This window comes from Olea europaea, chromosome 12 (genome assembly GCF_002742605.1).
Source record: "Olea europaea var. sylvestris chromosome 12, O_europaea_v1, whole genome shotgun sequence".
Lineage (NCBI taxonomy): Eukaryota > Viridiplantae > Streptophyta > Magnoliopsida > Lamiales > Oleaceae > Olea > Olea europaea.
The window spans coordinates 2,765,407-2,784,022 of NC_036248.1; the positions used below are offsets into that span (position 1 = coordinate 2,765,407).

The 18,616-nt window shown below is 36.8% G+C and overlaps 1 protein-coding gene across 1 annotated transcript; it reads right to left on the reverse strand.

Annotated features, from left to right (window-relative positions):
• Positions 1–3,443, reverse strand: LOC111405191 (4-coumarate--CoA ligase 1-like). The gene is made up of 5 exons (XM_023033966.1): positions 2,374–3,443; positions 1,730–1,928; positions 682–895; positions 492–594; positions 1–310 (listed from the first exon to the last, which is right to left on the reverse strand). The coding sequence occupies exons 1-5, from the start codon at positions 3,364–3,366 to the stop codon at positions 191–193; spliced, it is 1,629 nt and encodes a 542-aa protein (XP_022889734.1). The 5' UTR covers positions 3,367–3,443; the 3' UTR covers positions 1–190.
• Positions 3,444–18,616: the final 15,173 nt, after the last annotated feature.

Consider the following 18,616-nt stretch of genomic DNA (forward strand, 5'->3'; position numbering starts at 1 on the left):
TATGTAATATATGTATCCTTGTCTCTGTAGTTCAAATCCTTACACATTTATATAAATTTACAAGCATTTAACTGTTCTTCGCAAAATGGGAAACAATTAACAAATTAATAAGAGAGATTGATGCATTTTTCGCTTCTGTTATTGACTTTCGGCTACGATGCTGGCCAGACTGGGCTGGACTGTGGGAGACTCAATTGGGAACACCCGCGGCTAATCTTGCTCTCAAGTCCTTTCTCAGTATTTTTCCCGACGGAGACTTGGGAATGGCGTCAATGAAGAACACACGGTTTACTCTCTTATAGAAGATCACCTGCATGACATCCTAACATGTTAAATTACTCGAAAATTTCATGCATTTTATGACCAATGTATTTATCGATCATGTTTAAGAATTGAACAAGAATACTAAACTAGATAAATATGCGATAAGAATAAGATCGTCACTTGTCAGTTGCCATCCACGGTGATGTTAAGTTTTTAGATAAACCGACCTGTTTTGAAACGAACTGCTTAATTTCATCCTCAGTGATGTTGGATCCATTTGACTTAACAACAAAAGCAACTGGAACTTCTCCTGCTTCCTCATCTTTCATTCTGATAAACATGCAAAATTAATTATAATCCAAAATTTTCACTTCTCTTTAAGTCGAGCAAATTCATATTGGAAAATTAAGAACATACGGGACAACCGCTGCATCAGAAATTTTGGGATGGTTGAGTAAAAGGGCTTCAATTTCAGCTGGTGCAACTTGAAAACCTTTGTATTTGATAATTTCCTTCAAACGATCAACAATGAAGAGCTCATCATCAGCATCAATGAACCCTATATCACCTGTATGCAACCACCCTTCCTTGTCTATTGTTCTTTCTGTGGCTTCTGGATCATTCAGATAACCTGTAAATCATATACTAGGTAATCAGTTCGACAAAACACTGCACGATCCAGGAGAGAGAGAGAGAGAGAGAGAGAGAGAGAGAGAGAGCTAACATAGTTGCTAAACTTTGAAAAATATCGAGTTTATAATGAGTAATGTACAATATTTTTCAAAATTCAGTGGTCAAAACTCGACATTTTAAACTTCAGTGAGCAATCGAAGACATAGACTTAAGTTCAGTAACCAAAACTCGATATTTTAAATTTCAATGATCAATCAAAGACATGAACTTAAGTTCAATGACCATTGAAACAATTAACTCAATATTTTTTCATTTCAACCACACGTTTATAACTATTACTCATTAATATTTAAAAATTTTGTGAGATTCGGTATGATTCCTCTTATTATTTCTAGTTATAAATTATTTATTAAGTTGTCAAAGGAAGGCTTATATTCTTAGGAATTAAGTAAACTCGTAATCATGCTTAGTATAATTGATTTTTGGACTTTACCCTAGGGTAGGTAAGCTAATTGACTAAAAGCCATTTTATATGTTAACCACTTGTTGAACTAATACTGGTGCAGTGCCACCAACTCCATATTTTTCTCAATCTTTAATTTTACAAAATCGTGATGTGTGACACAATCACTTATAAGTTGATAATTCAATAATTGGCAGGTAAAAAAACTGATGGGAGTGAGGATGATAAAAACATCCACATTCTTGATGGACACGAGTCCACACGCACTCGCATGGACGATCATAATGTACTTTTAAAAAGAGACGTAAATCAAAATTAACATGTGTTGTTGTAATTATAAATGATTTATATAATATTGAGTAGACATACCTTTCATGATTTGATCACCTCTAATGCAAATTTCTCCGCGGTCGTTTCGTAGGAGAGAAGCACCAGTTTCTGTGTCTACGATCTTCATCTCAGCATTTCTAACAACGGTACCACATGCCCCAGATTTAATTTCAAAAGGTTCTTTGGCAAAGGCCAAGCACATAGCCAAGACTGGCCCAGCTTCAGTCATTCCATAACCCTGCAATTCAATTCCCAATATTACTTACACAGTAAATTTTCATTTCAATCATATATAATTGTGCTCATAAAGGAAAAAGGAAAAAGAAAAAAGGTTAGTTATTAAACAGTTTTCCTCGTGTGAACATCTTACTTTAATAGTGTACTTTTTAATTTTATTTATTACAAGATCTCTCTTTCTCATCGCGTGAACACCTTACTTTAATAGTATAATTTTTAATTTTATTTATTACAAGATCTCTCTTTCTCATCGCGTGAACACCTTACTTTAATAGTATAATTTTTAATTTTATTTATTACAAGATCTCTCTCTTTCTCAAAGTCAAAACTATCATGCAATTGAATGATTTTAATGCAAAGTAAATATAATAAATGCATAAATAAGATTGATAATACAAGCAAGAATTATGAGAGTAAAAACATAATTATGACAAGACGTAACGTACCTGACCAAGCTTGGCCTTTGAAAACTTGCTCCGAACGGCATCTTCAAGCTCCCGGCCTAGCGGTGCCGCTCCGGACATCACCATCCGGATCGACGAAAGATCATATTTATCGACCAACGGACTCTTAGCAATGGCTAACACAATCGGAGGCACGAAGGGTCCAATTGTCACCTTGTATTTTTGTATCAACTCTAAAAATGGAACAATATCAAATTTCTGCATAATCAGAATCGCTGAACCAACCCTCAATCCACATAGCAGCACAGAATTCAATGAGTATATGTGAAACAGTGGCAAGACACACAGCATTACATCCTCACTATGGATGTACAAATTTGGATTCTCCCCATCAACTTGTTGTGCCACACTTGTAACAAGTCCCTTATGTGTAAGCATAACTCCCTTCGGCAGCCCGGTCGTCCCGGAGGAGTACGGCAGCGCCACAACATCATCGGGGTTAATCTTAACAGCCGGCATGTCATTTTCATCGGCCTTAGTTAGGTCTGAAAACGGCAAACAACCCTCCGGCGCCTCGTCTATACACATTACTTTCACACAATTCTCTAATGCGTACTCTTTAACTTTTTCCACGTAACATCCTTGTGTTATTATAAGCTTAGCGTTCGATGCCTTTGCTTGCTTCACGACCTCAGCCGGCTTGAAAAATGGGTTGGCCATAGTCGATAAGGCACCACGATACGAAGCGCCGAGGAATGCGAAAACGAATTCAGGTGAGTTCGGAAGCAAAATCATGATGGTTTCACCTTGTTGTATGCCAATCTTGTTAAGACCGGAAGCAACTTTTCGCGATATAAGCTCGACTTCGGTGTACGTGTAGACCTCATCAGTAGCTCCATTGATCAAACATGGACGTGAACTGAACTGGGAAATGTTCTCAAAGCAATATGAATGCAATGGGAGGTGTTTAGGGATGTAAATATCCGGTAGTTTTGATCTGAATATTGTTTCTTCTTGCATTTTTTTGGTCTCCATTAATGGAAATCTATAAAAATTTTAGGAGAATTTCGAAGAAAATAAGGATGTTTTGATCCTGAAAATGAATGTTCAATGTGTAGGAATATAAATATGGGTGCGTTTTGGTGAAGATAAAGGGGGGGCGGGGGGTTGGTGAAGTGGACATGATGGGAATTATGGGTTGTTCCAAGGGTAAATTAGTGGATTTGTTTGCTTTATTTTCGTAATTAGATAATTTGGGTGCGGTTGGTGAGATAGAGAAAGACTTGGTATTTGAGTAGTGTAGGGACAGGGTCCACAGGGGTAGGTAATTTTGAGAGATTTGATGGATTTGACTTTTTAAATACTTAGACTTTTCCACGTAGGCTTTACCTACCCAAAACAGTGACGGACGCCGTTTATTGACGGCCGAACAGACGGCCACATTTTCACCTACTATCGGACTCTCTCCAATTTGGTGTTGTTACTACTGTTTGACGTACTTTAGATCTCGTTTGGTATTAGTCCAAGTCAATAATTTATTTCAACTACATATTTTATAAGTCCCACAACTTATAAATCATATACTTCACAAATTTCTATCAAAACCTACTAGAAATCTGATTTTAATCTTCACCAAACACGGACTTAATTTATTTTAACATTCTGCTACAAAATTATTTTTAACAATATATTCACGCAATAAAATATTTTACAAGTACACTAAAAATTTTCTTCACTTTTTTATCACACATTTTTTCTAAAAATACTGTTCAAAACTCTTTTTTTTTTTTTTTCCAATAGATGAGAATCATCAAACAGGCTCTATGTTTTGAGGCAAATTTATGACGTGGCCAGGGTTGATTAAATATAGTGCATCTCTTTGAAAACATGTTACAAAATCCGAAAATATTTACATCATAAGGAAAAAAAAAAATTGAAGAATATCTAGCGTAACGTGAGGGTGTACTGGACAACCTCCATTTAATTTTCAGAATTTGTCTCCACGATTTCTCTATATACTAATTACTATGTCGTATGTTAGGTCCACAAATAGTGTAATTAACAAATTCAATGGAGATGCTATTCTCTCCCTTTTCATTTTATTTGTCACATGTATAACGATTCACATTTTTGCATTGAAAATGCTTTTAGTTCTCATGGTATGAGTGATTAAAAATGTCAATTTGAAGGTTTTTGGAAATTTAGTTAGGGTGGCTGACCCCACTTGGCCTTGAGTAGGTCCGCCCCTGCTCTTTAGATGCCCAAGTGTAGAAATCGTGTTGTTTTGACAAGTGCCAATTTGGTAGGAATTATCATGTTAAACACGGGGTTCTTGTGCATTCTCCATTCATTTTGTTAAATTAGAATAATTATGTCGTCTAATATTTTTGAATTAGAATACCTTCTAGACAATCATACCTTCTATATATGGACGAAATAATACAACTTCAAATAAATAATAAAAAAAAGAAAGAAATTGAATCAAATCATTAATTCAAAGACATTTATGTATGCGAATTTTTAAAGGTTGGTTCAACACAATATACATTTAAAATAACATGTTGACGATATAAAAGTAAATTAACCACAATTCTTAGTGATTCATTGTTTTTACATTGAAGATATTGGTATCACTATGTATTGTTTAAATTTGTACTAGACATTTTTAAAGAAATAAACAAAGTTCAATTGTTGTTTGTTACTTTGTAAAATGTATAGTATTATCTAAGTATGAGATAAAAAAAATTGACAAGTAACTAATGCATTTCTATTTTATTTCATGACTATTAATGTGTAGAAGTTTTACTATACCTAATCTTCTAACTCTTTTTGTTGGGATGGAGACATTGCTCGCCTTAGAAACGAACTAGGAAAATGATATAATAAATTTAAAATATTTTGAAACTCATAAACACGGGAAATTATTAATATCAAGGGCAAACTCAAATGCCATGATCAACAATTAAATTTATTCACTTAAAATGAGTAAAATCTTGTGATATTTTTTATGGAGTTAAAATGTTCGTAGACAAATTAAATCCACTACTAAACCCTAATGTCTCTTTTTTTTTTGTCACGAGAAAATATAAGATTATTTGAACATGTTCGATAAATTTTTCGCAAGTTGGAATCCAACTACCCATATTATATAAGTTGCCAAAAGACACCCTCCAAAGTTCCAAGTTTAAAATAGCCTATAATTTTACTCTTAACACAGATTCTTGTCCTAAGTTCTAACGGCTTGTGCTATTCCTAAAGAGAATTTGGCAAGATGTTTCCCTAAACATGAAAATATTTCCAGTTCTAAGTTGATATGACGTTGCATTGCATAGGATAATTGTAGTATTTCACGATCTTTTTTCCTTCTCCTAACTTTCAAGTCCACGGATTATATAAATATCCACACCTGGATTTCGGGAATTATAGTTACGCCTTTTACAACATAAGGCACATAATCGGCAGTTGGCCCCATGTATGCAAAACAAACGGCAAAATCTCGTGGCCGAACCCCCATGGGAGAAACCTATGTGGTGGCCGAATTCTTAAGGCTGGGCCTCTCAAACAAGGTGCGAGGCCAAGGGAAACTAAAGAAAGGACCAAGCAGAAGATCTTTAGAAAATGGATCTAATGAAGTGACTGATGTGACAACCCTTTGCCACCGCCGCCACTACCAACCTACTTAGTCAAGTATACTCTACAACTTATGGAAAAAGAGTTGGTACTAGCATTAAGAGTTAGGGATTGATTGATGCTCAAGATGGGAAGGTAACCCACATGGATGAGGCCACGTGTCTTCTCATCTAATGATTCTCACTAACTGTCTCACACTATAAAAGCTCACACTTAGTGTCATTTGGGAAGCAATGCAAATTTAGACTTTTATATTATAACTTTGCTTTCTCTATATTCTCTATTTTACTCTCAATACAAATCCTTTTCGCATTAGGGGCTCACGTTATAAGCTCTCTGACAATCATATACTTCTTCCCAAGCTGACTTGATTGTTGGAGTGCAAGTGGCCGGCTCCACCCTCACCAAAAAAGGTAACGTATGGCTAACGGTTTGTCTTAGTGTGCAGGAATACGACTTGTTTGAAAGTGAGAGGTCTTGAGATTTATTAGCTACGTTGGAGGTATATTTTTTGAGGTTAACAATGATTTGATTACATGACAATTTAATGTGACGTCAATTGTTCAATGTTAGATGTTAAGTTAAAAAAAAAAAATAATGGAATTTAACTTAGCGAGCAAAACCGAACAGTTTCAAACTTTAGCAACCATTTTGAAAGAAGTTTGATGACTAATATGAAATGTAGTTGTAATCGAGTGACAACCATTTTTTCATTTTTTTTTTTAGATTAATCCTACTAATTTCGCTATCATATATATCTAGTTGTCACATCTCCCTATCTAAGCATGAGGTGTTTAATGTATATTTCCATACTCGTTTACATTCTTGTCATTGAAGTCTTGGATGACCCATTTTAGCTATAAAAGATCAAATTTTCTGTTCTTATTTTTTAAAACTCACCAACAGACCTCTTTTTAGATAAAACTTTATTTGAAATACATGTACATTTTTTTTTTTTTTTTATTGTGCTCAATATATGTGACTTGAAATACATGTACAATTTTTTTATTGTGCTCATGACTTCAAATTATAATGAAATCTAATTTTATTTTATTATTATTTTTTTTCTAAACAAGCTAATTTTGGGCAATTCTATATCGAAATGTAGTCTTTTGTTAGCAAAGAGCACATGGGAGTGGAAATCATGTACGTTATTTTTGTCCTTTTTTTTTTAATTATTGGGACCCAAAAACAGATAAAATTAACAAAAACTCACCTAAATTATGATACTGTTTTGAATAGATCTTTCTTTCTTGCAATTTTGTCAATATATGAAATTTAAGACATGTTTGGCTCCTCTTATTAGACTAAATTATATACTTCAAACGTAACTTCGTTTTTTTTTTTTTATAAATATTTTTTCGTACATTCAAACTCTAATTTTATTTGATTCAACGAGTCAATTTAAGAAATTGAAGAAACCTATTGAATCCTATTGTCTAAAATTAAGGAGTTAGAAACTAGAAGAGTTTATTAATTCATAATTTTTTCAACGCAGATAGTGTCGAGACTTAAATTTGAGACCCTTATCGTCTTTATTCCCATACTAAATAATATAATCTCAAAAATGTGTCGTTATATTAATCATATTATATTGTCGCTATCACAATCAAAATTGTATATTAAACCCATAAAATGCCATTACAGAGTTGAAATATTTGTACAAAATTTTCAAATAATAAGACAAAGTCTATTATTGTCAATGTCAATAGACTCGATGAATCATAGATGGTATGAGTTTGTAAAGGTAAAATAAAACCTCCCAAGTTCCATGTTCTTTCCTAGTTTCTATTCTACTCTTACCAACCAAAAGAGATTCTTGTCCTAACTTTTCCAACCAGTAGATTATTTGTCAAACGATGTATAGTAATTGCTTAAGATTCATGTCTACGCATAATATATCTCCGACGGGAGTTGTTAGATCGACATTGATTGAGAAATATCTCCTACTCAATAAATCGTCATTTTGTTCTAAATAAGTCGAAGAAACTAATGAAATACAACGTTAATGAAGAATGATAAAAATAATAATGTTTTACTTAGGTTGGCTTAGGGAATCAAATCCAATTTGAAAAAATAAATAAATATTACATAGTTTAGTACGATGTTCCAAGCGAGGTTTGTACCATGAAAATGCCCTTGTCATTTCGTCCTCAGCCAGTGGACCATAAATCTCCATAATTATCATCTTATCTCATTTCACCCTCCATCAATTACAGACATGAGTGGTCTTGTCAGAAAAAAAATGCCAAAAATGTGGAAGAAATTTTAGCCTCATCTTTTTAATCACCAGTGTGCATAGTGTAACTCTGTTGATGAAAGATGACAGGCACCAATTATTTGGGATCTATCAGTAAATGTAGCAATAAACGGAACTAAGTAGCAAAAATTGTTCACGTCGTCAATTCCAAATTTATTGAAATAAAGACTCCGTTTGTTATTGATGAGTCGACGTGTCCTTTTCCAGATACAGCTACCAACAATGAAAAACCATTATAATTTTTTTTGTAAAACTTCATATAGCATTGCCACTTTAAAGTAATTGTTCGCGTCAATTGATTCTCAGGAGTTCTGATTCTGAAATGTGCGATCAACAGATTGATGTATCAAAAGCTAGAATCTTCCGTGGCCGGTCTCCTCAAAAAATACTGCAAACTATTCGTAAGAACCTGCAAGGTTTTGCCCAAAAAAAAAAAAAATGAAGTTTTCGAAAACCCTCGTTAAACATGTCAAGTAAAAAACGTTAATACACAAGTAACTTCTAAGCTTAGCAAACATGGTCAAAGATCACTTCTACTATTATGAAAGCTTGGCATACCTGTTGAAGGGGCTTGCAGCTTGCTGACACCTTTACCCTTATAGCTTACGTGAAACTTCAACTTAGCCAACAAACCCTAAAAACCAACAATAAGAGCGTGTCAGAAATGAAACAAGATGTTCTTCCCATGGAAATATCGATCATATTTTAGTAATAAAGGCAATAGTCTCTCGAGAATCAGTCTTCACCTCTGTATCGAACTCTCCTGATAACAGAATCTAGCAAGGCAGCAAGGATTACAGCTGGAGCTAAGGACTGAATGTTATTGGAAGCTAGAATAGTTTGTTTAGCCACGTCATTTTCATTCACATTCTTTTTGTTACAGTTTGTTAGAGTTTGTTTTTAGTTTGTTCATTTTCTTCTTCTATTTATACCCTATTGTATAGATGCAAGTTAATGTGAAGAATACAATGGATTTTATTCCTCTTCCTTTCTTCAATATGGTATCAGAGCAATGATAATTGCTCTCTCTTCCTTTCTTCCTGATCAATTTGTAGTTGATTTGATATGGCGTCAGCTACTGATCAAATTAATTCCCCATCATCAACTAGCAATTCCACCGCAATTGATGATATCTCCAGCCCGTATTACCTCCATCATTCTGATAATCCGGGACTTGTGCTTGTGTCACAACTCCTTACTGGTGATAACTATTCTTCATGGAGTCGAGCCATGATGATTGCTCTCTCTGTGAAGAATAAAATCGGCTTTATTGATGGGTCAATAGCCAAACCTGACAACAGTGATGATCAGGTCAGCAATTGGATTCGAAACAACAATATAGTCATTTCGTGGATACTGAATTCAGTTTCGAAAGAAATTTTTGCAAGTGTGATTTATTTTGAATCTGCCCATGATATATGGATCGATTTGAAGGAAAGGTTTCAACAAAGGAATGGGCCTCGTATATTCCAATTAAGGCGTGAGCTGATGAACCTCACTCAGGGGCAATTATCTGTGGGTGTGTATTTCACTAAATTGAAAACAATTTGGGAATAATTAAGCAACTATAGACCAATATGCTCTTGTGGAAAATGTTCTTGCGGTGGAAATAAGAAGCTCTCAGAACATTACCAGATGGAGTATGTCATGAGTTTCTTGATGGGGTTGAATGATACATTTGCACAAGTTAGGGGTCAACTACTACTTATGGACCCAATGCCTTCCATCAACAAGGTATTTTCCCTTGTATCTCAAGAAGAACACCAGCGCAATATAAGCATTAATGCTGGTATCTCCAACACTGGAGACTCAATGGCGTTCTATGCCAAAATCGATCCAAAGAAAGGCAGCTTAGGACAGCACAAATTTGAGAAGAAAGAAAAACCAATTGCACTTATTGCAAACTTGCAGGGCACTCGGTGGATAAATGCTATAAACTGCATGGGTATCCTCCTGGGTATAAGGTGAAGCAGAGATCCAACTTTACTGATCAAGTGGACAATCAGCCACAACATATTGCTGCTAATCAAGTGGTATTTGCGAACAAGTCAGAACAAGCACACACAAATGCAGAAGATTTCATGCATTCCTTGAACCATACCCAATATCAACAATTGATGAATATGCTGGGCAACCATCTGACTTCTGCAAAAACCAACACTGAAAATGATGAACATACTAATCAAGTCTAAGGTACTTGTTTTTCTATTGCACTTAACCCATGTCTAAATTCTCCTAAGCACTGGGTTATGGATTCTGGGGCAACTAGCCATATATGCTTCAGCAAGTTTGCCTTTTACTCTATGAAATTGATTGAGAATGTGTATGTTACCTTACCAAATCATAAGAAAATACCTATCAGTTTTGTTGGGATTGTGAAGTTTAGCAATAATCTGATGCTTGAAGATGTACTATATGTGCCAGACTTTAAATTCAATCTGATGTCAGTAAGTTCATTGACCAAGGATTCGAATATTACTATCAGATTTTTTGCTAATGAGTGTGATATTCAGGATACACACAACCAGAAGATGATTGGCAAGGGTAGGAGAAGTGCTGGTCTTTACATCATTAGTGCAACAGCATTGGATTCATTTCCAACTCATAGTAGAAATCTTTCGATTGATAAAGTTTGTGTTTCTGTTTCCTCAGTTGTAAATAAAGTGAACGCCAATACTTGGCATCACAGATTAGGACATTTGTCTTTTAAAAAATTAGCACTGTTGAAAGACTCTTTGGGTTTAAAGTTTGATCAAAGTAAGGATCATAATTCAATCCCTTGTAATGTTTGTCCATTGGCAAAGCAAAGAAGGCTATCATTTGTCTGCAACAACCATTTTTCTACAAATGCCTTTGATTTAGTACACTGTGACACATGGGGACCATACCATGTTGCATCACATTCTGGACACAGATACTTCCTTACTTTAGTAGATGACAGTACTCGTTTCACGTGGGTATATCTCATGAAACACAAGTCAGAAGTCAGTAGCATCATTCCCAGATTTTTTAAAATGATTGAAACTCAATTTCACAAAGGGATAAAGATGTTCAGATCAGACAATGCACCAGAGTTAAAATTTGTTGATTTCTTCCATTCCAAGGGAGTTATTCACCAGTTTTCATGTGTCGAAAGACCTGAACAAAATTCCGTGGTTGAGAGAAAACACCAACATTTGCTTAATGTGGCCAGATCACTTTATTTTCAAGCAAAAGTTCCCATTCAATTCTGGACTGAATGTATCTTAATTGCAACATTCATTATCAATAGAACTCCTTCATCTGTTTTACAAAATCAATGCCCATATAACCTACTGTACAATGCTCCTGTCAATTATCATCACTTCAAAGTGTTTGGTAGTTTGTGCTTTGCCTCTACATTACCCTCCAATCGAACAAAATTTCAACCTAGAGCCACTACTTGTGTATTTGTAGGATATCCCCTGGAATTAAAGGATACAAGTTGTATGATATTCAGTCCAAAACCTTTTTCATATCCAGGGATGTTATATTCCACGAGCACATATTTCCATTTCAATCGATCCCTCATTCTTCTGACATGATCGATCCATTTCCTAAACTTGTGATACCCATGTCCATCTATGACATCCCTTCTTCCTCTCATTCACATATACCTCCTATCAATTCACAAGCAGTCATAGATCACAATATCCCCAATAACACAAATGACTTGTAGCCTACCTCTTCTCACATTGCTCATCAACCTTACTCATCCAATATTTCCAAAAGGTCATCTCGCTTCTCTAAACCTCTTTCATATTTAAGAGATTTTCATTGTAATCTCTTGATCAATGGTCAACAAACATTTGACTACTTGCCATATTCCATATCCAAATACATCTCATATAAAGCCTTTTCCCCTTCTCATCGTAATTTTCTCCTCAATGTTTCTTCCAATTTTGAACCCGAACACTATCAGCAAGCTGTGAAATTCTCCCATTGGAAGGATGCTATGTCAGCTGAATTGGATGCCATGGAAATGAACAAAACCTGGTCTGTGATACCCTTACCTGTTAGGAAGCACACAATTGGCTGTAGATGGATTTATAAGATCAAATACAAAGTAGATGGCAGCATAGATAGATATGAGGCACGTTTGGTAGCTAGAGGCTATACTCAGCAAGAGGGATTGGACTTTATTGAAACTTTCTCACCCGTTGCAAAGCTGGTCACAGTTAAAGTTTTCTTGGCTCTAGCTGCAATTAATAATTGGCATATTATTTAGCTCGATGTAAATAATGCTTTTCTCAATGGTGATTTATTTGAAGGGATATACATGGATCTGCCATTGGGTTACAGAGAATATGCAGGACTTGATCATCAGGGAGAATGTCTTGTTTGTAAACTCCACAAATCAATCTACGGACTAAAGCAAGCTTCACGACAGTGGTTCTCAAAATTTTCAAATGCCCTTATTGCTCATGGATTTACTCAATCCAAATCAGACTATTCATTATTCACTAAGGGTACTGGTAATGTCTTCATTGCTCTTTTAGTCTATGTTGATGATATCCTCATCACAAGTTCCAGCCAGCTTGAAATCAATCAACTCAAAGGGTTCCTGTAGAGTCATTTTAAATTGAAAGACCTTGGCAACTTAAAGTATTTTCTTAGGTTGGAGATAGCAAGGTCTAAGAAGGGTATTTTCCTATCAGAAAGACAGTATACGTTGCAGTTGCTTGAGGATACTGGCTTTCTGGCATCTAAACCAGCTGCATTACCCATGGATCCCAAGCTCAAACTCAGTTCTTATGAAGGTGATCTCATAGCTGATGCTTCCATGTATAGGAGACTCATTGGTCGGCTTCTTTATCTCACTATATCCAGGCCAGATATTACGTTTGTTGTACACAAATTGAGTTAATTTGTATCCCAACCTAGACAGCCACATTTGGATGCTGCCCACCATCTTCTACAATATATTAAAGCTAGCCCAGGTCAAGGGATTCTATTTTCCGCACAATCTTCCTTGCAGTTACGTGCATTTGCAGATGCGGACTGGGGGTCATGCCTCGACACAAGGAAGTCAGTCACAGGCTTTTGCGTGTTCCTTGGGAATTCTCTGATTTCTTGGAAAGCTAAGAAACAAACCACCGTTTCTAGATCATCAGCTGAAGCTGAGTATCGAGCGTTAGCTTCTACTGCTAGCGAACTTACTTGGCTTACTCAATTACTTGGTGATTTTCAAACTTCTACCAAAGGCCCCACTGTTATATTTTGTGATAATCAAGCGGCAGTTCACATAGCTTCTAATCCTATATTTCATGAACGTACTAAACACATCGAGATAGATTGTCATTTTATACGAGATAAGGTGGCTGATGGTTCTGTCAAGCTTTTACCTATTCGTTCCAACCACCAGTTAGCTGACATTTTCACAAAAGCCTTGCCAGCTCCTTTACTTTTTTCTCTTTTGTCCAAGATGGCTGTGATCAATCCACACATTCCATCTTGAGGGGGGAGTAACAGAATCTAGCAAGGCAGCAAGGATTACAGCTGGAGCTAAGGACTGAATGTTATTGGTAGCTAGAATAGTTTGTTTAGCCACGTCATTTTCATTCACATTCTTTTTGTTACAGTTTGTTAGAATTTGTTTTTAGTTTGTTCTTTTTCCTCTTCTATTTATACCATATTGTATTGATGCAAGTAAAGGTGAAGAATACAATGGATTTTATTCCTCTTCCTTTCTTCAATACCTGATTCGACAACAACATTTATGTCAGTAATGATCTTTACAAGATCAACAAGTAATCCAAGCCGATTTGCGGTCTCCACATATAGTAAGCTGCAGTTGCACCAATTATGCATAACCCTCTAAATAACAAGCTTTATTATAAGTCATTATATGCTCAGTTCATCATAAACAAACCCAAGGAATGTTTACGTGTTTTACCTTCGTTCAAGACCATCATCTTTAATACTGATACGGGTTGCGATATCCACATCAACTTGCAGGAAAAATAGTGAATTAAATAAAAATAATAATATTGAATGATGTTCTATCTGACAAAAACTTCTCTCTTCTCCATGTGATGATCTTCTCACTGAGAAAAGGCTATAACTCAATGCTATTTCAGTCAATACTCATCTCAGGGTTGGACCAGATAACATTTTGGGATCATCCAACTTCTACAAGTACATGACTTGTTTTGTAGAGTGGACTATTTCATCACTCTAAAGTACTAAAGAAGAAATGAAGTTAAAATATTGTCTATTATCCTATCTGAGTATCTTAAATACTACATACGAGACATGGTTTCACGAGGTGCCTTTCTTCTTGGCACAGAAAGGGACACCGTGCGGCAGTAGTCTGCTCCTCTATACTACCTTTCGCCTTTTCTTGGTTGCGTCAGGACGAAAGAAAATTTGATTACAATTTTGTAGAAAGCTTACAATAGAGAATTTGAATACATTGAAAGTAAATTGAACATTGATTGATGAAAACTGAACATTACAATTGATGAAAGCAGAAAATTACAATTGCTGGTGCAGGGGCGGACACCAGTGAGCTTGAAAGATTTTTGAATGACTAATACCCCCTATAATAGCATTCTGAACAAAAACCTAAGTGAAGTAGACATTTAAAAGACGAGGAATCATACTAAACGTTTACCAATATCAGAGCTATTTTACAACTGAAATAACTATTACAATGAAAAGAAAATTATAACTCAGACTTGAAGTAATATTTACAATGTGTGGCCGAAGTTGGACAAACTGCAGCTGCGATAGTGTTAGGGGGTTAAGTAAAGCTGCAGTCCTTGACATTCTCCCCCATTTGTTTTGGCAACATCCTCGGTGCCATCAATGCATGATATACTTCACTTAATGGTTTGAAGGCTCCGAGATCTTTTTCTCTTTTCCAAGTATTCTCCTCGCTGCTGCATCCCATCCATTTGACCAAGTACTCTTGATGATCTTTTCTAGAAGCTCGAGTGATTCGATGGTCAAGAATAGCTTCAGCAACCTTCTTTCCAGCTTTCTTCAGTTCAAACACAGGTCGCTTTGGCTCATTTCTAGATGCGTCCTCCTTATCCGCAAAGTATGACTTCAACACACTAATATGAAGGACCTTGTGGATTTTACACCATGAAGGGAGTTCAACTTTGTATGCAACTCTTCCAATCCTCTTCACGATGGGTAATAGTCTAATGTTTTTTGGCGACAATCTTGAGTCCTTCTCTCTTGTTGGTTTGTAAACATTTCTGTCGGAAAGCTTAACCATTACCAGATCTCCAACATTGAATTCAATGAAATGGTGCTTTAGATCTGCAGCCTTTTTATATCGTTTTGAGCTTTCTCAAGATAACTCCGAGCAATTTCAATATTTTGTTTTCACTCTTGAGAAAAGTTCTTTGCTTGAGGGGACTTGGTACTTCGTTCAATATCCACTGTATGAGGGAGTAGCGGTTGCTGGTCAGTAACAATCTCAAAAGGACTCTTATTGGTAGAAGAGCTCTTTTGGGCATTGAAGCAAATTTGGGGCGCATCCAACAGTTTTACCCAGTTTTTCTGTGAAGTAGAGATATAGTGTCGAAAATATTCTTCTAGCATAGAATTGAAGTGCTCCGTCTGTCCGTCAGATTATGGGTGAAAACTAGAACTCATGCTCAAAGTTGAACCAAGAAGTTTGAACAACTCAGTCCAAAATATGCCAGTGAAACGAGGATCTCGATCACTGACGATGTCCTTAGGCAGCCCCCAGTATTTGACAATATGTTTGAAGAAGAGTTGAGCTGTCTCTTCCGCAGATACATACTTAGGCGCTACAATGAAAGTTGCATATTTTGATAGACGGTCCACCACGACAATGATAGTGCCAAAATCCTCAACTTTTGGCAACCCAATAATGTAGTCCATCGATACACTTTCGAATGGCCAGGTTGGGACGGAAAGGGGCTCCAGAAAGCCCGCCTTTTTCTAATTATCTACCTTATCTTGCTGACAAATAAGACAGGTTTTTACATATGTTGCAATGTCATCCCGTATTTGAGGCCAGTAGTATGCACGTTGCAGTAGTGCACAAATGCGTTCCTCTCCGGGATGCCCTGCCCAAATTTTGTCATGACATTCTGTAATTGGTGATTTCCTCAGATCTCCGCCCTTAGGAACATATAAGCGGTCTCCCTTTGTCTTCACTAGTTCCCCATCGAGCCAGAACTGTCGAGTTTTACCCTACTTGATGAGGTCGACCAAATATTGGGTAGCCGGGTCCTTCTCCATAAGTGCCCGAATTTGGTCTCTAGTGTTTGTGGAGACTGCGCTCCCTGAAAGAGCAGCTACGGAGCAGATGGCAGCTAAATCGGCCTGTCGAGTAAAAGCATCAACAACATGATTACTAGAGCCGGGACGATACTCTAACATAAAATTGAACTCTGAAAGGAATTCCTGCCAACGAGCCTATTTGCTCGATAGTTTTGGTTGGGACATGAAGTGACTAATTGCAGTGTTATCCGTCTTCACAATAAATGGAGACCCAAGCAGATAGTGACGCAATCCTCTGAGACAAAGGACCACTGCCAACAATTCCTTTTCATGTGCCGAGTAACGACGTTCTGTCTGTTTTAACTTTCGGCTCTCATATGCTACCGGATGTCCTTCTTGCATGAGAACTCCACCAAGTGCAAAATCTGAAGCATCTGTATGAATTTCAAATGGTTTAGCCATATCCGGTAAGGCTAAAATCGGGTTCGTCCACATGGACTTCTTCAACCTTTCAAAAGCAGCTTGGCATTGGGATGACCAATCCCAATCCTTATCCTTCTTTGTCAATTCAGTAAGTGACAGTGCAATTTCTGAGTAGTCTTTCACAAATCTTCGATAGTAATTGCATAACCTAAGAAATAAACGTACATCATGTACGATTTTTGGTGGTTGCCAATCTTTGATGGCTGTAACCTTCTTCGAATTCATGCGGATTTTACCTTGTTCAATGATGTGACCCAAGAAACTGATAGATGTCTAAGCAAATGAGCATTTAGACGGCTTAGCATAAAATTCATTCTCCCGTAGCCGATTAAAAACTTGCGTCACATGCTGGACATGTTCCTCCAATGTCTCGCTGTAGATTACTCTGTCATCCAAGTACACCACGATAAAATCATCTAAGAACCCGTGAAGTACCGGATTCATCATTGTACCAAATGTTGCTGGAGCGTTTGTCAAACCAAAAGGCATCACTTTAAATTCAAAAGCTCCATATCTTGTTACCACCGTAGTCTTTGCTTCGTCTCCCTCCTTGATCCAAACTTGCCAGTATCCGGACTTAAGATCAATTTTTGTGTAATACTTCGCCCGACTCAGTCGATCGAAGCAATCCGCCACCAGTGGGATAGGATAACTATTCTTTACAGTAATCTTGTTCAAGGCTCGATAGTCGCAGCACATTCTAAGAGAACCATCGGCCTTTTTTTGAAACAATACATGAGCTTTGTATGGTGACTTCGTAGGCACAATGATTCCACTCTCCAACATTTCTCCCAATTGCTTCCTAAGCTCTTCAAGCTCAGGCTGAGACATATGGTATGGTGCCCTGGCGGGAGGTTTGGCGCCTGGAATAAGTTCAATCTCATGATCAATCGTCCTTCTTGGTGGTAATTTTTTTGGTAATTCTTCCGGCATGATATCCTTAAATTCATGAATAAACCTTTTAATAGGTTTTGGAATAGGACCATTCGCCTCTTCAATCTCCTCTAATCGAAGAGTGCACAAAAAAGAGGGTTCATTTCTCTTGAAACCCTTACTAGATTGCATGACTGAGATACTCTTCTCACCCATCCTCCCAACCTGTGTAAGGATGACACACGGCTTATTACCCATCATCATTAACAAATCGGAATATGACAGCACTGCTGTCTTAGTATCCCTAAGAAATTTCAATCCTAGAATAAGCTTAAAATCATCCATCTGAACTGCAAATAAATTTGTCCTTCCCTCGAAAGGACCTGCTTTGATCAACACTGATTTCGCCACTCCAGCTATTGGTTGAGCAGCGGAGTTGATTGCTTTGACTTTTTCACTACCCTTTTCTAGAACAAGTCCGAGTTGCTCTACTTCGGTACATGCAAGGTAGTTGTGGGTAGCAACAGTATTCACCATAGCCCTGATTAGCTTCCCATTGATTTTTACATCAATGTACATTAAGCCTTTAGCCCTACAAATTCGAGCCCTCGCTTCTTCCATCTTTGCCTCTTTCAATGGGACATCATCCTTTTCAGCAACTCGATGCGACAGCGTGTTGCACCGATGTGAAAATGCCTCAACTACATCATCATCCTCTTCAGAGTCGATCTCACTATGACAATTAGCCTGCGTGACCTCTTGCTTTGAACTTGACCCACCACTTGCTAACTGACAATATGCATTCACCATCCG